Source organism: Phragmites australis, chromosome 6, assembly GCF_958298935.1.
Source record: "Phragmites australis chromosome 6, lpPhrAust1.1, whole genome shotgun sequence".
NCBI classification, from domain to species: Eukaryota; Viridiplantae; Streptophyta; class Magnoliopsida; order Poales; family Poaceae; genus Phragmites; species Phragmites australis.
The window spans coordinates 14,503,439-14,525,229 of NC_084926.1; the positions used below are offsets into that span (position 1 = coordinate 14,503,439).

Genomic DNA, 21,791 nt, shown 5'->3' on the forward strand with positions numbered 1-21,791 from the left:
TTCCCCTGATTCACTTTCCGCACAGAATCACTTCCTCCATATAGTTTATTCTAGAGAATCACTTTCAGCCACAGAATTACTTCCCCTAGAGAATCACTCTTTGTAGAGAATTTGAATCAGGGAGAGCTCTACCAAATATGCCCTAATTCAGAAGCTCCTCAACACTAAGTACAATTATAGATCCGGCTGCATAAGAGAACACATCATGATGATGACAGACACAGCTGCCAAACTTAAGAGCATGGAAATGGAAATCTCTGATGGTTTCCTTGTCCATTTCATTATGACATCTCTGTCTCTTGAATTTTCTCCATTTAATATTAACTACAATACTCAGAGAGAGAAATGTACCATGAGTGACTTGATTGTGATGTGTGTCCAAGAGGAAGAGAGGCTGAGAGCTGAAAAGAAAGATTTTGTTAATCAAGTTAACAGCCCCATAAACAAAACAAAAAAATCCAAGAAGATTTCAACTCTAAGAAGAAGTTGCATTTCGTCGCTAAGCTCGACAAGACAACGCAGAGGGCTCCCAGGGCACCTGCTCCTTCTGCTCCTACCTCTCAAGAATCTAAGGATGACGGATGTCACTTCTGCTACAAGAAGGACCACTACCAGAAAGACTGTGTTAATTTCCTGTAGTGGCTCACAAAGAAGGGTAATGATTTAATAACATTCATTGATGAATCTCTTTATACTGATTTTCCTCTTAATTCATGGTGGATTGACTTAGGTGCTATGGTGTATGTTACCAACTCATTATAGGGATTCCTTACCGTGAGAACATTAGAAAAGTAGGAGAGAAGTCTTAGAGTGGCTAATGGGAAGGAAGTTGAAGTTGAAGCTGTCAGATCCCTTCCATTAGTTTTTGATAGTGGCTTTACTCTTAGACTGAATAATATAGTTTATGTTCCTTCTATGAGGAGGAATCTCATTTCAGTTTTGATGTTAGACGATGATGGTTTGTATTGTAATTTTGGTGGCAATAAGTGCATTCTTAAGTTTAATTCCGATGTTATTGGTCTTGCCATCTGACAAGACAAAATTTATATACTTCCTCTTAATGAATCCTCTGTGTCTGTGATATAAGCTATAAGAGAAAAAAGAAGTATAATTAATAAGACTTCTTCAAAATTGTAGCATTATTGTTTAGGCCATATTTCAAAGGGGAGAACGGAGCGTCTCATTAAGGAAGAGATTCTCCAACCCTTAGACTTCTTTGACTTAGATCACTGTATAGATTGCATTAAAGGAAAATACGTTAAGTAAATAAAGAAAGGGGCCACTCGGAGCATAGGATTATTAGAATTAATTCACGGATATCTGCGGTCCTTTTCCTGTGACATCGGTGAATGGTTTTGATTCATTCATTACATTCACTGATAATTTCTCTCATTACGGTTATATCTACCATATTAAAGATCAATTTGAGTCTCTCGACAAATTCAAAATATTTAAGGCTGAAGCAGAAAATCAGCACAACCTAAAGATTAAAGTAGTGAGATCGGATCGCAGGGGAGAGTATTATGAGAGGCATGCCCTATATGGGCAAATCCATGTTCCCTTTGCCAGATTCCTTCAGGAAAATGGTATAATAGCTCAATATTTTACACCTGATGAACCTCAACAAAACAGGATAGCGAAGAGACACAATCGCACGCTTATATACATGGTGCAAAGTATGCTCGGCTATTCTTGGTTACCAGTTGGACTGTGGATGGAGGTGTGAGGAACCATCTAAATAGTATTCTAATTAATTATTAAGTTTATCATTTTCTTAATCACAACTTCAACAATTAATTAGAATACCGCTCAGGTAGTCCCGACACGTGTTTTGTGCCCAAGATCGAAACACATGTCTTTCCAACATGAAATATCATAGCAAAGCTTAAGAAAGAGCGAATAATTAATATTATATTATAAGTTCTTAAGCATGCACCAAGTTAATATAATTTACAACAAAAGAATGCTAGGGGGAGACTAAAATCTAATCAATTCCTAACCAACAAAAGAAACTACGCAGCGGAAACAAAAGCTAAAGACAACAAAAGATGAGTAAAGCCATATGCCCTTAGGCTTCACCCCGAATGCGCGACCTCCAAGAGTAGGATGCACTAATCATTCCCACCACTCGCATCGGCGGGCGTGAAGTAGCCAAAAACCAACTCCTCCTCACCTGCAAAACCTGTAGAGCAGCTGAGTACGAAGGTACTCGCAAGACTTAAACCATAATGGACACTTATAAATAGCCCAACTCTAAGGATTATTCATTAGGATGTTAGCAAGAATACGGTCACATGGTTAAGTAAATTTATATGCACAAACAAATTTGACATAAACTTGTATGAGTATCTATACTTGACCAGAATAACAAACTAGCCTATAAACATCAACTGATCATAATGAAAAAGGAACGATAGTAGTAACATCTATAACGAACCATCTCAACATCTCAACCATACAAAACCACATTCGTAACTCTACAACCGTTGCAAATGGACAAAAGCATACTCATGACCGAGAGCGCGACATTTCAAAATATTTTTACACCCTGTAGGGGTACTCATTTACCTACACGACTTGAGTACCGTATGGCTTACATGACCACACATGTTCATACAAGGGGGTACTCATGTCAACCTTTTCCAATAAGGCCCGACCGTTTGATCATGCAATGATAGGTGTGGGGGGTCATCAAAAACTACTCCCGGAGCAAACTGGATACCCTAACCGGCCTCATCTCCGACACTATCGACCCACACACCAAAAAGTTACAACTACAAAGGTAATTAGCTTATCGTTCCCATATACGACATGTAGTAAGCATGAAAAGTGCTAAAGCCAACTGCAACAACGATCGGTGCTTAAACGATACAAGCGGTCTGTGCTGCCCGGGTCCCTCTCCTGACCTACCTAGGGGAACTCTACATCCGGGCAGGATAAACACCCCTAACACTGCCTACATCTCACCTCATCCACCCCACTCATCCAACTGACACCATCAACCCATCATTATGATCATTGTACAAGTAATTAAAGCCTATGCTTGCGATTGATGAAACATTTCACCGCTCGACTTCTACCAAGGACCTAAGCACTTGTTAAGCATCACAAATAATATTTTAAGTTAGACGACATTATATTAAACCTAGGCTACAAGGATACATATCAACAATTATTCAAGATAGGAGAATTAGTGTATCAACATAGGTTCTACACATCATACACCCGACATCGACTCGAACTCATGCATAACATACATAAAGCATATTTATCACATCATATCATACGAGATCCAAAGTATTAGGAGAAATATGCTTAGATGCTTGCCTTGCTGCTCCGGGGTTCGCCTTATGCTACCCGCGCAACACTCGCAAAACTCCGGTAGACTGGCGTTGCTTTCAACCACGGTCGCGACATGCTCCAGTTCTTCGTTCACTAAAGAAGAACGGGTGCAATGATGGGCATTTATGAAATTCATAATGTATGCTATAATATACATAACAACAAGCTAAAGGTGTAAGACATGCAGAGGAGTAACGAAACTTGCGATCTAAACAAAGCCGAAAAAGTAACATGAGGCTGGAGACTTCGGGTTGAACTCGGAGTATCCGGGTTCCGGAACCTCCAGGTGAACCTTCGGGTGAGGGCCCTCGGTTAGCCACTTTTTAAGTAACTCAGAACCTCCGGGTGAGTCTGAATACTTCGGATTGGGTCGGACACTCCGGACAAGGCTCCGAGTGGGGCTCTTAGCTATTTACCCGGACCCTTCGGGTTGAGTCTGGATACTCTGGATTGGGTCAGATACTTCAGGTTGATCCGGACTATCTGGGTTCTGGCCGAGTTGAGTTCTAAAGTGTTTTCCCCGGTAGATTCAACCCGCATGCTAAATCTATTCCACCAAAACATGGATATACACTATACAATGGGTTCTAGACTCGAATTGAACCCTAAATCTCCATAGTTCCTGAGGACAATTCAATGGGGTTTCTCCAGGTTTACTCGGAGTATCCGGGTCAATCCAGATTATCAGAATTGTCCAGAGAGGCTACTTCAAGGGGGAAAATATCGACCTATTTGATTTGTGAGCTTCTCCAAATCAAAGGGAAACATGTTTGAGAGAGTTTGTAGAGTCTAGAAGTCACTCACCAACCTAGCAACATGATCCCTAACTCAAAACTCACCAAAATCCTCATTTTAGCTCCAAAGCTCAAGAACTCATGAACTTTGCAACCAAAGATTCAAACTCGAGATTCATCCAACCAAAACACGCATCTATACCATGGGATCCTAGGAGACTTACCCAAGATGCTTTATCGAGCTTGGAGACTGTCGGTTGAAGGAGGAAAAGCTCGAAAAGAGAAAGAATCCATGTGCTCCTTGTGCTTCAACCAAGAACACCAAAAGATATCAAAACTGGCTCGAATCCTTCAGGAAAACGAAAATGAATTGGATGGATCGATAAATCATGAGATCGTGATCACGTGAGTACCACATGCATACCTTGATTCCTTCTCTTGAGGTGGGATTTTGGGGGAGAAAGGGAGAGGGAGCTTGGGATTTTGCTCTTGCTCCTTGGCTTGGGTGGTTGAGGAGAGAGGGAGCACGGGAGTGGAGTGAGGAAGAGAGAGGGGGGCAGGTGGGTGCTGACCAAGTGAAGGGAGAAGTGGTGGGGCCAGCCAGGTGGGCCCATGTGTTAGAGAAAAGGGTATATTTTAACTGTGAATTCCATTTTTTCTCTCCTGAAATTCTTTCTCTCGCCTAATTGACTTTAAACGAATTGCACTAGCATTCCAAAATAAATTGCCTCAAAACTAATCATGATGCTAATGCCGCATAATTAGACTTAATCATGCGATTATGAATTTGGAACGTGATAGGAGGCACTTAAAACAACCGCACACATTCTTAATCGGGTTCCCAGTAAATAAGTTCGAAAAACACCTTATGAATTATGAACTGGGAGAAATCCCTCTTTGAAGTATTTGCATGTGTGGGGTTGTGCAGCTGAAGCTAAAGTATTTAATCCATATATTAGAAAATTAGATCCTAAGATAGTTAGTTGTCATTTTATTGGATATCCCGAGAAATCGAAGGGGTATCACTTCTACTATCCAGACAAGATCACTAAGTTTGTAGAAACAAGACATGTTGTATTTCTTGAGAACGAGGATTTGGAGCCCAGTGAAGTTGATCTCGAGTACAAGTGGGTTTATGTTCCTACACCATTGATCCAAGAGCCCTATATCCCTGTGCCTCAGGGGGTTGCATCTTCAGTACAAACTAACATCAGTGCACCCCTGTTGAGGTCTCTGAAATTCATAATATTGCACCTAACGATGAGCCCCAATAGTCCCCTGCAGTACCTAGTCCTAGTCCTGCAGTACCTAACAAGCCGATTAGGAGATCATAGCATGACAGGAGACATGTCATCTCGAACGATTACATTGTCTACATGAATAAGGATGCTAATGACATAGGGAAGGAAGAATATCCTAACTCATATAAAGAGGTCATGATGAGTGATCATTCATCTGAGTGGCTTAATGCCATGAAGGACGAATTAAAGTCTATGAGCGATAATGATGTATGAAACCTAGTACTTGACAGGAAATTAATTTATGGTCTAAAGAAAGCTTCTAGGCAGTGGTATCTCAAGTTTGATAAAGTCATTAGAAAATTTGGCTTTAAAGAAAATGAAATTGATAACTGTATTTACGTAAAGTTCAAAGGGAGGAAATTCACCATCTTAGTTCTTTATGTGGATGATATCTTATTGGCTAGCAGCGATAAGGATATGCTGTTTGAGACCAAGAGATTTCTATCCTCTAATTTCAATATGAAGGATCTCGGTGAAGCTTCTTACATTCTTAGTATTGAGATTCACTGAGATCGGTCCAAAGGAGTATTAGGTTTGTCTCAAAAGTCATACATTGACAGAGTACTGAAGAAATACAATATGCATAAGTGCTCTGTCACGCCTGCTTCTATTGTTAAGGGTGATAAATTTGGGACATTTCAATATTTGAGGAACCAGTATGAAACTGATCAGATGAAATCGGTTCCTTATGCTTCAATTTGTCGGAAGCATTATGTATGCTCAAGTACGTATTCGCCTTGATTTAGCTTTTGTGATCGGGATGCTTTGTAGATATCAGTTAAATCCAGGATCAGAACACTGAAAAGCCGTTAAGAAAGTTCTTCGCTATTTGCAAGGCACTAAGAACTACATGCTCATATTTAGAAAATTTGATAACCTTAAAGTCGTTGGTTATTCAGATACAGACTTTGTGGGGTGTGTGGATACTAAAAAATCCACGTCAAGTTATATCTTCATCCTCACTGGTGGAGCTATCTCGTGAAAAGCTCTAAACAAACACTTACGGCATCGTCAACGATATAAGCTGAGTTTGTAGCATGTTATGAGGCTACCGGGCAGGCTGTATGGCTAAATAATTTTATCCCGGGATTAAGAGTAGTCGATAATATTTTAAAACCACTTACATTATACTATGATAATTAATTCGTAGTTTTCTATATGAGTAATAACAAGTTGAGTGATGCTACCAAACACATCGACATTAAGTATCATGTTGTGAAAGATAGAATCCAGGATTAAACAATTAATGTTGAGCATATAAACATTAAGTCAATGCTCACGGATCAGCTTACTAAAGACTTATCATCCCATATTTTTCGTGATCATATTACCGGCATGGGGTTATCAGAAAGCCTATAATTCAGGATAAGAGTATCATAATGCAAACCAATTTCCAATAAGAATAACGAATTTCTATTTTAAGATGAAGTGGTATACTATAGGTTTTTAGGTTTCAATGGTATTTCATTAGCCACTATAACGCTTTGTCTTTGTATGCTATTTCATTGATAGTAGACTTATGATGTTAGCTTTACGATCAAGAGGGAGAATGTTAGAATTGATCTTGACTTGTGCTAAAATTCTCTAACAGAACAAACCGAGAGATAAGGGGGAGCCGTCCCCACCTCAACGTCCTGACCAGGGGCACAACCAACATTGGTTGCAATCCTGTTCCATATAGCACAATAATAAAAGGGGTACCCCGGGGCTCGTGGGTGGTATTGATCTCACGAATCTACACACACACCCCTACATACCAAAACCTAGACTGATCTAAAGGGTGCGTTGTAGTGGAGCGAAGGTCGCTACCGGACTGCTCCGAAGATCTCCGCCAAGCTCTCCCTCACTCACAACCACATCTACATCACCTGCATCACGCCGGCGACAACAGCACCGACGGTCTGCACAGCGTCAACCATCATCATCATTACGCACAGCTACGCCTACATCACGCTTCTCAACCTCGTCTGATGGCGTCACCGAATACCGGTACACATTCACGCTTCCGCTGTTACGAGGTTCTTGATCCTAGAGCTAGGGCATCATGTTAATTAGCTAAGGATTAGACATAATACTCCACGACGAATGACCCTGCCCAAGAAAGGCATGCTGTTCACGCAGCCGCCTCAAAAGATTGGGAAGGCCATCGTCGTGCGCAGGCAGCGACCATGCCTGGTTAGCTTCAGCACGAATACGAATGTTAGAATCTGATTTTTATTGGAGTGTCCAATTCGGTAAAAAAAAAAATAGACACATAAAATATAATTTGAAATTTAATATGGGTGTCAGAATTCAATTTGGATTCTAGATATTAGATTCGGCAGAATTCGATCCAGTTAACACTGGCTATCTCACTTCTCCCGCTGCTTTCTCTTCCAATTGGAGAAGCATGGTCTGCTCTGATCTGATGAGAGCTTTTGCACCCTTGGCAGGACATCGATCGGTCAACTCCTGCATCGAGACAGGACTAGCGCCGCTAGATTGGACAGTTGACACTGCTACAGTAGACAAGCTGACCAAGGGATTGGTTCTGGAGGGATCAGGCAGTGCAGCCTAATTTGTCCTGTTTTTACCAAAACTAGGAGTCCAGAATGGCAGAGTTTCATCGCTGTTTGAATGTTGGGACTTTTGCAAATTTGCCAATGATTTTTTATTTTTTACAAGAATACTACTTGAATGACAGTTCTGGTGGTATTTTTTGTAATTTTTTATGATAAATTTGTAATAATGGTTCAAAACAGTGGTAAATTTATAATTATCCTTTTTTTGGCTTTTACAAATTTACCACTAGTTTTTTATTCAATGACACACGGTTCTTTTCTGTGTTTGAGAAAAAATGATTTAGAATTCTAGACCCAGAGCTTGAGACTGAGGTCCAACAGTCCACCAAATCGATGGTGCTATCACATGCAAAGGGTGGTTGCATCAGAGTATCCCATCTGAAAACCTAAAGGATATGCTCTTCTGTCTTAACCGGCTCATTTTTGCAGTTAGTCTAAACATTCAAGGGATAATTGTAAATTTATCACTGTTTTAAATCATTATTATAAACTTGTCACAAAAAATTACAAAAATACCATTAGAACTGTCATTCGAATGGTATTTTTGCAAAAAATAAAAAATTAGTGACAAATTTGCAAAAGCCCCAAAAAAAGGAATAATTATAAAATTGCCACTGTTTTGAACCGTTATTGCAAACTTGCCACTAAAAAATTACAAAAATACCACCAGAATTATCATTCGAGTGGTATTCTTAAAAAAAATAAAAAACCAGTGGCAAAATTGCAAAAGCCCTTAGGGTATCTCCAGCAAAATCTGTATTCAGTGCTACAGTACCCCTCCCCCAAAGTACTGTACCACTCAAAATTTCAGACTCTGTATCCAGTGCTGCTACAGTGCCGAGAGAATCAAACATTCTAAATTTGCCGAATTACTGTAGCACCGCAATACTGTTCACAGTGGATCCGGAGGGAAGAGAAGAGTAGTAGAAGGTAGGAAATATGATAGCTGTTGGAGATAAAAAAATAAGGGATACTGTAATAGTGTTAGTGGATGCTATAATAGTATTATAAAAAATCAAATTTTAAAATATCTATTAGAGATGATCTTAAAAAAACGATCTGATTACAAGAAATTCTATATCATAATTCCGGTAATCAATCTGTCTCCATATGCAGCAAACCTTGTACTAGTTCCTTTCTTCTGAAGCCAAACAACCTTTCTACTTTGCATTGATGCTGACAATTCAAGCATAAAAGGAGGTAAGGGCAAGCACGCAGGTTGTTTGCAAATGGGGAACACATCAGCGACCAATTTGTACTCTCAGCTCACCTTCACTGCAGTCCAAAGCACTTGATCTGAAAAGCTCAAGCGCCAACCACCATAGCACATCAATGGCACAGCAACAAAAAGGATGGACTACGTTGTCCACCTCAAAATGTTGCACATCTTAGGGTTCCTTTCCTTAACCTGAAGCATTCTCCATGCAGACATCCCAATCACATCCTCAAAGATCACCAGAATTCCAGAAAAACAGAAACTTCATCATAGAAAGGAACACACTTACACACATTTAGTTTCATTCATGGGAACAGGAACACAGGATACATACAATCTTCTCATTCCTATCCATAACCCATGTAGGAATGAGATAGAATTGACCAAAGTAGTAGGGACCATAAAAAAGCCCAACACCAGGCTTAACATGGCAGCACAACCACCATAGCTGACACTTGCAACTAACTACATGATTAAAAGGCTCTCTCACTCTCATTTCAGTGACCCTTAGCCCTTCCATGGAGTGGCGCTAACAGTGAACTACGTGGGGATTACAGAACAAACCCCTCCGATTCTGGACATATAAATCCTTCCAAATTAAGCCTTCGCGTGAGACTAAATAGCACAATTTATAATCTAACAAATATAGTAGTAATAGTTAGCACGATAGCAGGCCACACCAGACCAGGCTAGGCTACACTTGGATAAAAGGTTGGCACGAGCTCCACACGACTCGGGCCGCGAGGGCCCGGAGCTTCATGTCCTTGAGGGCTGGGTCCTCGAGGAGCAGGACCTTGTCCTTGTCCCTCACCCCAACCATGTGGAGGTGGTCGGTGTCGTCCCTCTCCTTGCCCCTGAACAGCAGCCGCTGCTCCCGGGGCTCCAGCCCTGTCACCATGGACAGCAACACCTTCAGCTCCCCTGCAATTTCAGAAACAAGCTTGTTAACTACAGTACAAACAAAAAGGAAAAGAAAGTTCAGACTGGAGACGCGCACAACATTTAGAAAACAAAGGAAAAGAAAATGGATGAAGGTTTCCAACATGTGTGCAGTTTTGTCTGCCTCTCAGGTATGCTGTCAGCCTCTGGTAGATGCCTGCAATGCATGTATGAGCATGAGTTGGCAGTGCCGGTTGCAGCCATGAATACATATGTGTATGCCCATGTTTTGCGTCAGCACTCAGCATTGTTTGTATAGATAGATACGGTGACGGACGGTGAGACTTCTGGAGGTAGAAGTACTGCAGTTCTGAAGAAGATGCGTCACTTGTCGGTTCTTTTAGTATTCAAATTTCAAGCTGCCGACCTTCCTAGCTGTCAAGTACTACAAAAGTAATGGCATTTGCAGTAGGATTCAGAGGCGTGGAAACTTCACGTTTGGATTTTGGAGCTCACATTTGGCAAAAAGAAAATAATTTGGAATCAAGACCAGAGGTTTTAATCTGATTTTTTTGTGACCAGATATGAGCAAATTTGGGAGCAGGACTATCCAGAGGCGTATTTTGCATCGGAATGTGAAATATAGAGACGCTGCTATACTGATTCTGGTTACTGGTACTTCTCAGTTCTTAACTGCAACCAACGACTACGAAACAACTGCACTCACTGATGTGAATGGAAAACTGGAGTTTTCGTCTGTTTCTTTTATAAGGAGTCTGCTTGAGTTATGGAAACTCTCCCAGAAAGAAAACAAGAACAAATCAAGCTCCAAGAACATACTAATCTAGCAACAACCATAAAAGAAATCAAATATGAAAACTGAAAGAGTCACTGAAATCAACCAAAAAACAGAGAAAAGATTCAACCTACGGAACTCAGATTTGAGCAGTGTGCTCACCAAAAGTGGAGGTGGCGCCAATGGACACATCATGCCAGGAGAAGCCGGTGGACACCCTCACCACGATCACCTCCTCGTCGCCCCGCCTCTCCCTCTTCTGCACCAGCATCCCTCCAGGCCTCACCTCCCACTCTATCTCCCCGGCACCGCCGCCGACGCCAGCACTGGCCGCATTGCCATCGCCTCCGCCGCAAGCACTCGCCTGCTTCGATGAGAAGCTCCTCTTGAAGAGCCTCTTGGAGTACCTCAGCTTGATCATCGTTGCAAAAGTGTATCTGCTAGCTGCTCGCTCCAATGGCCTCACTTCTACTGTGCAGCAATCGATTCAGACTAGCTAGTAGTTGCAGTTCTAGTACCAAGGCTTGTGTGTGTGATTTTCATATAGGATGGCTTGGTACGTGCAAAGGGTGAGCGCAGGCCGGCTTTGGAATCGTGCGTCTGTTTGAAGTCCGGTCCAACGATGAGGCATGCAATCTGTGCAATGTCCAGAGTGTAGGACCCAGAAGTTTCTTTTTTCAAAGAAAAGGACAAGCATGCTGTTATTATAGTACTAAGCACTATTGCAGCTGACAAATTTAGAGCTTCGTGGAGATGGCAATGGAGGGTTGCACATGGGAGGGTTGGCGCCAAAAATGATGAGCCTTTGATGATAGGATTGGGGCGAAGGGCATGATGATCAGCGTGGTCGGTGAGCTAGGCCATAAGCCTCTCGATTGGACTATTGATTGACAATTTGCCATGATGTTGGCCACCACAGTTTTAGTTTTAGTCTAGGGCGTGCGATTGGTTGCCGTAGTTTTGGACACGAGGAAAGCTTAGGAACGATGATGATGGCGAGAGTTGTACGTGCACAGTGTGCATGTTTTGAGTAGAAAGGAAGATATGTGTGATTTTCAAATTGGATGGCTTTTCAACGGTGGTTAAGGTGGTCATTTGCATTGCTATTCAAGACTCGGTTCCATGAATCGTACTGAGTACAAGTTACCAACCATTTGACAAGAAAGCTTAAGCCTCGATGTGGAGGCTAGCTTGGACAACCCTAGAATCTTACTCATTCTTCAACAACAGCGAACAATCAGAGAAACTTGACTACTACCGTTGCAAGTAATTACTGTGCTCATTCTACTGTCTTAATCATGCTATCAAACAATGATACTTCATCTATTTCTTTTACATGGCGTATTAAGATTTGAGGAAGTCTTTCAAAGTATACTTTAGTTATCAACTTTTTTACAATATATTATCAATTGATACGAAACCAATATCTTACTTAAAAAATATTTGAAATATGAATCCATTAATACATCTTTTATACATCGAACATGTATATATTTTAACTAATTATTAGTCAAATAGTTTGACTTTACCGAATCCTAACACACGACCGTGTAAGACCGACGTGGCCAATGCCAATCCCAACATATAATGCATAGAGCCGGCACAAGATCGCCCACAAAAATCTAATTCATCCTGCGTCGTTATTTCATCCTCTCAACCATTTCGCCCAGGGAGCCGGCGCAACATCACCCACAAAAGTCTAATTCATCGTGCGTGATTGTTTCATCCTCTCAAACATTACACCCCTGAGATTCCGTGAACTTTCCCGCGGCCATGGAGGCAGCGCCATGTTGCAGGGGGCAGCGTTTGCTCTGCAGAACGCGCGTCGACGCGAACATTTGCGTCGGAATCGCCACTGTTCTTGAGCCAAACCCAACCCGTTCGTGGCCGTGAAACCCCTCGGATACATGGCGTCGCGGGGACTTCGATCCCCCGGCGCGTGCTGCGGCAATCTAGGCTATTCCCGTGGGTCGCGGTTTTGGATTCATGCTCTCCGAGCACGTTGCTATTGAATCGTGTGATGGTGACGCGTATCTACGTGGATCAAGTCGTTGGCTGCTGCTTCGTTAAGGCATCAACTGTTGCTTCTTGCTTGGCCAAACATGTGCCGGTTGCCACTCGGTTTATCCTTTCTTTTTCGATTACCAGTTTACCCTTTGTAGCATCGGCGTTCATGTTTTTCCCCCCCTCCAAACAAGACATCGTTTGTGGTTCTGCGATTATCAGGTTTGACAAATAAAAAAGGGCATCGATCGACTTATCATAGCTTGGAACAGCCCTAGAGCTTCCGTTAATTTGCACCCGGATGATTATTTCCTTTAAAAACAATCGCATCTGCGTCTGCGTCTGAGAATCTGATGCAAATTCCGTGTGATGGGTAACGGAATACACGGAAGTGCTCAGCGCCGTACGACACCGCCATGTGAGCGCTCCAGCACGTCGCGCTCCAGCACAGCGTGTGACGCAGCCAGCCACGCCGCCGCCACCACGTCGCGCAACGCTATCCCCCGCCGGCTGCCGCCCGCGCGCGTCCTGGTCGCCTTCCACCCGCGTCAACCCAACCGCTCGTGCTCAGCTCCACCGACCCACTCCGAGTCGCAGAAACATGGCGGGCCGCTAGCGCCTCGCCTTTCGGGCCGCATATCCGAATTGCAAGAGGATGGATGTGAAGTGATCCGTAAATATATGTAGATCTATTTTAATAGAATTTAATTAACTAACTAATTATATTAATTTAATTATGATAATTAGTTAGTTGATGGAATCAAACTAGAACATACACATGGATGACTCTATCACTCCATCTCATCCCTAGCACGAATCGGTTGTCGATTCCGCTTAGGAGATAGGCGGAAAGACGTGCATCCTCCCGTCGGACGTAGATCCTATGATGTTGATGTCGGGGCAACGCGTGCGGTTATGCAACACGGTTACAAATATCGTCAGTAACAGCTCGTTTATTGCGGTTACCGAATGATTTGGTCCACACCGCTTTTATAAACCGAGCAGTTACCGATTAAATTTAAATTTAAAATTAAAAAAATTAAAAAAAATTAAAATTTGATCAGTTTCTACGAAATTCTACTAAATTATTGTACGGTTGTCACGGTAACCATAGTTAACACCGAGGACCGATAACAGTTTAAAAACGGTAACTAAAACCCTGTCGTGCAGTCGCAACGAGATCCGCCGTCCGTGACAGTATTGCTTGCTCGCTCCAAAAGGCCTGAAGTCCACTTTGATTCTTTGAGGCCCAAGCAATGATCTACCCACTAAAGTCCACTGAGCCTACTTGCTGCTTCCTTCCTTCGTGAGCTTGCATAGCAGAACGAAAATAGCATGCATCTGAACTGCTGAGACTATAGTACCTAGAAAGTAACCAAAATTCATGCATAGTTATATCGACTTCTTCTGAAATTAACTAAACAAGCACATGGGTTTTCAAATAACAGCATCCAAAAGTCAAGCTTCAAAATATTATCATCCCTATGAAGGTTCAAAACACAAGCTCCAGAATACGTTTGCCAAATACAATAGTAGTGCCCTAGAATACAATCTCTATTTCTAAAATAATTCTTCAGTATAAAGCTTATCGGTAATTGGTCCCTGCAAATCTGTAAACACAGCATATGAACAAATTACCGTTAACAGTTGAGTGAAACTGCTGACAACCCTGTATTTTTCAAGATCCTTCTTTGTTCTCCCAAGAAGCACTAACATCCGCTACTTGTGGTTGCACACCATCATTATCAGTCTCCTTCCCAACCTCTTGTATCTGGAATGAGAAGAAAATCAAGACAAACTTAGTACTGAATATAATATTAGAATGCAATTGATTTGAAAAACAACATACCACTGGTTTATTTCCTTCTAACGTGGTTTTGGTTTGTCTTTTTTTCTCCTTGTCTTGCGTGTCTTATCAAGCCAACCTTTTGTCTCTTCAAACCTCTTGTTCGGCCCTGCTTTTTAGGCATGCATTCCTCAGCTCGACAAATGTCATTTGTCACTTGAACATCCTCTTGAACTTTACATGGACCCTAGAAGTACTATTTCCACATGCATTGATTTGATCTTCAACTTGCTTACTAAGAACGGTAAGTGTGTTTTCCACCAGCAAACAACATTTTGGAGAGCTTGCTGCTAGATGTGACAAATTCAGATTTTTATGCAAAAGAAATTTGTAGCAAAGCATAGCATCTAAGTTTGGATTTTCGATTATATTTCTTTCTTGGTTGTCTTGTATGGTTCCACATCATACTTCCCATGTCCATTGATGGAGTACATAATGCACCGGTAGAGATTCAATATTCATCAAATCGAGAACTTTCAAAGTATGACCACACAATATTCCAATCATGTTGAATTACCTGCAGTTGCAGAGTTGTTTGCTCCAGAGGATTACCAATAACTTTGTACTCCTCCTCAAAGGTTAAATCTTCATCGAGACTCGCAATTATAACAAGATATTCATTATTCCCATCTAGTATTCTAGTGCATGCCGCCATAGATCTTTCATATTCATCTTGGAAACTAAATGCTTTGAAAATCTGATTTCGAATGTTTTTCAAGTCAGTTTTCAGACTCACTCAATTGGATACTTCTCATTCCCAATATGAAAACACTCTTTATATAATATTCACCACATTTTTCTCTCAACTTGTAGATACTATCTAACTAAGTCTGCTTGTGCATTTTGTCCCTCATGATTTCAAATTCTTCTTCAAATTTTGCCTTGTCCTCATACTCATACATGCAAGCGCTAAAATTGGGGAGAATATTTGAGTCTTCATCCTTCTCATGAGATAAATGTTTGATAGCATTCTGCATTATGTGGAATGTGCACAATCCATACCATGCTTCTAAGAACACTTCCTTAACTACTTTTCCCATTGCAATATCTTGATCTATATAGATTGTTCTAGGTTGCCTTTCACTATGTGTTGATAGAAAAGTTTCAAAGAGCCATTTAAAGGATTCAAATGTTTCATCATACAAAAGAGCAGCACCAAAAAAAATCATCGATTCTCTAAAATGATTGAATCTAACAAAGACACCAAAAGGCTTATTCCAAAAGTAGTGTCAAAAGTGACAACATCACCAAAATATGCATAATCAACTATCATCTTAGCATTAGCCCAAAATATATTTGTTATCTATTCTTTACAATTGAAAGTGCATCTAGGCCCCCGTGTGAGTTTTGGATGATTAATGACAAAGGATTAAGGGAATAATAAATTCAATAAGTTGATGAACATGTAGTAGTCCCATCAGAAGAAAACAAAAGAATGATTTGGCGACCCTCAAAAAGAAGAAAGAAGCGGCATATAGTTATCCCTAACTTTTTAAGTTTAAATTTGAATTTAAATTTGAGTTTAGGATGTCGTACTATCAAGAGGGATGTGCCGATGAATTTACATGACATGTCTCATTGCTCATAGGATATCTAGGACGATTTGAGAAGACACATATCACTTCACGCCCACTGGGAATCTAAAATTTAACTTGGGTACTTGAAAGTTCTGGTTTTGGACTGAAAGTTCTGAATTAGTCAGTAGTTTCAGGTTCAACCAGGAAAGAAACTCCCAGTTTTGGTTTTCTCATGAAACCGAAGTTCCAATTATGGACTGAAAGTTCTGAGTTCGATTAACTTTTGAATAGAAGAACAGTTGTAACAGTAACTTTTCGACCTAAGTCAAAAGTTTCGACTTAGAATCTGGAAATTCTGGGTTAGGCCAGAATGCTTTGTAACAACTAGTTTTAGTGGGTTGGGTATATATACCCCATCACCCCTTTTGAGGGGGCTACTGCTTTTGCAGGAAAGAGACAACCTTTAGAGAAAAAAGCACTCACTCCCACCGTCCTTTAGCTTGATATTTGCAAAGATTTGTGGGTTGAGTTGTGAGAAAAGAGATTAAGTGACCATAATTCTCATCTTGAGAACTTGAGTTCGTCAGCAAGTCGATTCATCGCCAGATTTGTTACTTTAGCTTGGAGCTCCTAGACGACTAGGTGTCGTTTGTGAGCACCCAAGCTTATGGTGTGAGATCTTTGTGATTGCTTGGTGAGGCAAAGGGTTGAGAGAGATCCGACTTTTTGGAGCTCTCAACGGAGACTTAGGAACCTCATTGGAGGGGTCCTAACTTCGGTAAACAAATCATTGTCTCCTTCACTTGGTTTGCTTTTTGAGCACTTGTTCTTTTTTGTCCACTTCATCTAATACTCGGTTGATCTCAATAATAGTGAAGCTCTAGTTGAAATAGATCGGTTGCATAGGTCGTCAGCTTCTTTGTGAACTCGTGGGTATGCATTACAAGTACTAGAATTGAGTAGGGGTGGTTAAAGTTAAGTTTTTCTCTCAATCAGCAGAATATCCAAGTTGAACCTAGAAGTTCCGGTTAAAGTCGGAACTTCCGGTTTTACTAATTTCCGCTGCAAGTTTAAAATTTTAGATGCGCCTATTCACCCCATCTAGGCGACATCAAGGGTCTTCAATTGGTATTAGAGTCTGACCTACAACAAGGCTTAATCGCTTGGAGGAATCAAGATGTCAATGTCTGGAGAAAAGAGTCCACAAACTCCGAGAAATCCAAAGAATGATCCATCGAAGACAAAAGATAGTAAGAGAGTTGAAATCGGTTTCGATTACAATAAGTTGAATGCATCACATTCTTATATTTCGTACCGTTTGGGCGTGTGTCATATTTTGGTGGCTCAAGATGAAAATACATATAATCTCTCTTCATTCAAGTGTTTGGAGAATTAGTTGCATATGTTTTGAGCTGCCTGATGAAGACATAGAGCTTACTCTCGAACAAGAGCAAAACCTACACCGCAATACACAAGCCGCTAGTGTGTTGCTTGGAGCCTTGAGTCCCGAGGAATTCAACAAACTGGATGGACTCGATGAAGCAAAAAATATATGAGAAACCCTCTAAGTTGCACATGAAGGAACATCAAGTGTGAGGGAATTAAAAATAGAATTGTTTGAAGGGAAGTTGAGAAGATTGTGATGAAAGATGATGAGACATTGTAACAAATGTTTGTGAACATGTTCTTCTATGTTTAGCTCACGTGCAGACCTAAATATACAGTGGTGGGTTCAAAGCTAAGAGGCTCTTCTCCTTATCTTCTTCTCTTCTTCTTCCTATTCTTCTTCTTTTTCTCTTTTTCTTTCTTTTTCATACCCAAAAATTATAGAGAGACTCCTAACTACACCGAAGTTAGGGGCTTGAGCTTCTCTTGCCCCTCTGGTGGATCCACTCATGTACACGTGCACATATAATCGACATTATTCAGCACTAATGTTTTACCATTAAAACTATAAAGCTTAAGTGACGAGTTCACCAGGTCATTGCAAATCTGGGTAGGTGTTGATGTACATAAATTAGACGAGCTCAAATATGTAGTAGCTAGGATATCCTCATCCCAAATCATCGGTTAGAAGATATTGAAAGAGCAGAGAGATTCCAGTCTCGCAGATCTGAGCTTCAGAATTGACCACGGTTCAGATGTTGGAAGAGTATTGATGCAGGGAACACGAGACAATCTGACCCCGGACGACGGTACGCCGCCGCAACCGCGAGTTGTGCGCCTGTGAGATGACGCTAGGGTTAGTGAGGAATACGTTGTTCATGGTTCATGGTGAAGGCATACGTTCTAGTCAGTCCACGCATTCTTGCAGTCTCCTCCATGAACAGCGAAGTCGCCAGCTTCCCACCGGACAAGCAACATTTGAGAGTTGCCGGTGCAAAGGTAGGCTGGGATTCCTATCATCACGATCGAGAACACACCTGTCAAGGTGCATACCAAAATCACAGGGAATAAAAACATCGTTATCAAGTCAGCATGTAATTTTACAAGGAGTAATGCCCGGATCACCACGAAAACAAGTGTTAATGTTACACTGACGCCCAAATTATACTACAGCAGGCAGCTTGGACGATGCCAGGCAGGTGACGAAGGCAGCCAGCCTTATCCCGTCAGAAGAGTGTTCATGTTACAATGAAACCGCATTTTTGAGGTTGAGTTCATCTTGAAACCTTAGCAGAAACGGATCATCTTGAAACCACATTTGCGAGCTACTGGACTGGCTTCGGCTTCTTCCTTCGGGTTGTGCCCAATGCTAATATTCTCAAATGTCTTAACCATAATGGGAGTGGCACATTCGTTTAGACTTCATTCTATATATATGCTTAGGTCGCTCTCAATATTTTGTTTCTTAGGTGATATTTTAGAGAAAAGAGAGTAAAAAATTGATATTAAGAAATAAGTTTCTAATGTATTGTATCTATAGATTGTTTCTTTAAGTCTCCCAAGACAATTAATAGTTGCATGTATTATGATCAAAACTATCATTTTGGTTATGTGGCTACTTGTGTTGCTTTACGGGAAGAAGATGGATGAGTAGTGCTTCTGTCATGAAGAGTGTAGAGGATCAGTTGTGAGGGAAGAGAGAGCATGAGAAAGAAACTGTAGTGCCTCAATACGGTGTCTTACATCTTGAATGGCTCAACTAGCTAGTTTCTTCCATAAGAAACAAGCTCCGTCTCTCTCCTTTTTAAATGGTTTGCAACATCAGTTTTTTTCTTATGTGGACATCTAATTAATGTCTAAAAAACTAGCTATATTAGAGCATTAAGAGAGACCTTATGGACAAGTAGAAATGAACCGATACCATTCTCCAGAGACAATAGCTTAATTAGCTTAGGTTTCAATCCTAACGCACAAGAATAAAAACGAAAGCATGGGACTTCTAGTACGATAGGGCCGAACCTCAATGGTCCTTTTTTGTACGAAGCGGATGTGGGCATGGTCAACCGAATCTGAGTCATGTGCATTGTCAAGTGTCGGAACGCTGATCAGAGCACATAGAGTAGGTGGCGGCAAAGCAGTCATAGCGTGTGTGTGTATCTCTCCTTGAGAAGAGGCACATGGGGGTAGCGAGGCAAATCGTGTTTCATCAAATGTGACATGCCTTGAGATGAGTTCTTTCTGTGGGGATCATAACAGCAGTACCATTTGTGCTAATCACTATAGCCAACGAAAATACACTTTTATTTCTCAAAATTCTTTGTGTATTGGAGCATCGACCACTTCCTTAGAACAACACTAACTTACCACTCTATACTATATAAACATACAAGAAAGAGAATAGCTCCATAACAAAACAAAATAGTGAACTGCCATGAATTACACAAGGCTAGTAGTGGCTCGGCTAGAGGACTACAACAGCCGAAGCCGTGATTTGTATGGTATGCCTTGCCCTCAATGTCCGGTTGGTTGGTAAGTCACTAAATCCCTATCTCCCGGTGGTCGAGTACCCCCAATGCGTCGAATGGGTTGTTTAGTCTGACTTATTGTGCTAGCCTGACATCATTATGTCTCCCACGTTCTCTCCTTTCATCGGTTTGTTTTTTTTTTTTTTTTACTTCGCTTAGCGATTAGAGTTGTACGCATCCTGCATGGGAATCCTTCCGTCCTTGATGTTAACGCTCTCGTGCTGACTGTAGGTCTCGGGTCAAAGGCATCTCGAAGGAAGCTGCTTTGCATATGTGATCACCACACCTCCATGTACCTACAGATGAGGGCTCCAACACCTACTGTACAATCATGTGGGAAGTGCATCCTGCGCACCAAAAAGTCTATGGCGTATGCCACACCCCTTCCCCTGTACCTACCCAATGAAACGTTTATTGTCTAACAATCTCCGACGCGACATTCAACACCCCATGCAAATCCCTATGTCGGTCGATCGATGCGCAAAGAAGCAGAGCTTGTCCATAATGAAAGTGTGTGTGTTAAGTCAGTCGATCGATTAAACTATTTATGTATAGGGGTAGCCGGGCCGTATTAGCAAGCGTGAAATGCCAGACTGACCCAACACGTCTTTCTTTCCTAGCAACAGAAGATGCACAAAGTGGTTTAAGTAGCACTACCGAGCTCGCATCAGTGATTTTCTCACCAAACAAGCAACATATTGAGCAACTAGCATGAAAGCAGTTGCGCTAACATGCATCCGTTTTCTTGCTTGGAATCAATGGGTTTTGTCGATGAATTAATCTACCGACATCGGAGGGAGAACCGGAGTTGGGAGCTAGAGGAAATAACAGTTTTTGTTGGATGGGAGAGGGAGAGGCAGTTGTTTTATTTCATTCATTGACCCAGAAGGTCGTACAGCTCCATAATCTGAAGTGCAGGAAGCACTGACAAAGGATGGTCTAAGCCTAGAATGGGAACAAAGCAGAGGCGGGGGCTATGACTAAAGCCCCCATGGATTGATACGGACCCCCCCCCCCCGAGCAAGTAGTCGATCTGCCAGCACCATCAAGAAGGTACCGAGTTGAACCTCCGCTTTCAGTAGTTTGATACTTGGGCTTCAGTAGGCGATAGGAGGTGGACCATAACTCGTTGACCATGCAAAAAGGGGCAAAGGATCGGGCTTTGATATCAATCAATAGTAGCCAACCAGTTAGTTGAACCAATGCCAATTGACCGTGTGAAAAAAAAAATATAATTGATGGTAGTGAGACAAGATCGGGATCTAGATCCCTCAACCACTAGTGGAAGACCTTTGAAAGGAAAAGGTTGGCTGGGAGTGGGAGGGAGTCAATTACAAAAAGAGTAGATACGGATATGGGTATTGTAGCTCTGACCATGTCAACTATGATGCTCTCGCTGCTACCAGTCCTTTGACCAGTGAATGATGTCATGCGCTACTTCCTGGAAATCCGTGTCTAGGTCCTGTCGAAAAAGATTGCAAATGATTTACCATCCATCTCACTCATATAGGTACGCTATCGAATTTTTTGGATCGGGAAATGAATCGAACAACGCGAAATGGTTGCCTCGGAATACGGGGCACAACGGAACCAAGGTCCTTTGTTGGTGTGTTCCGTAACAAGGGCAAGAGGGGGTGGAAGCGTTTGCCGACTTTGATAGGCAACGCATTGCAAGCAAATAGAG

At 41.6% G+C, this 21,791-nt stretch overlaps 1 protein-coding gene across 1 annotated transcript; it reads right to left on the reverse strand.

Annotated features, from left to right (window-relative positions):
- Nucleotides 1-9,448: 9,448 nt before the first annotated feature.
- LOC133920488 (BAG family molecular chaperone regulator 3-like) lies at nucleotides 9,449-11,451 on the reverse strand. The gene is made up of 2 exons (XM_062365104.1): nucleotides 10,992-11,451; nucleotides 9,449-10,075 (listed from the first exon to the last, which is right to left on the reverse strand). Exons 1-2 carry the CDS (start codon nucleotides 11,248-11,250, stop codon nucleotides 9,849-9,851), a joined length of 486 nt encoding a protein of 161 aa, XP_062221088.1. The 5' UTR covers nucleotides 11,251-11,451; the 3' UTR covers nucleotides 9,449-9,848.
- Nucleotides 11,452-21,791: the final 10,340 nt, after the last annotated feature.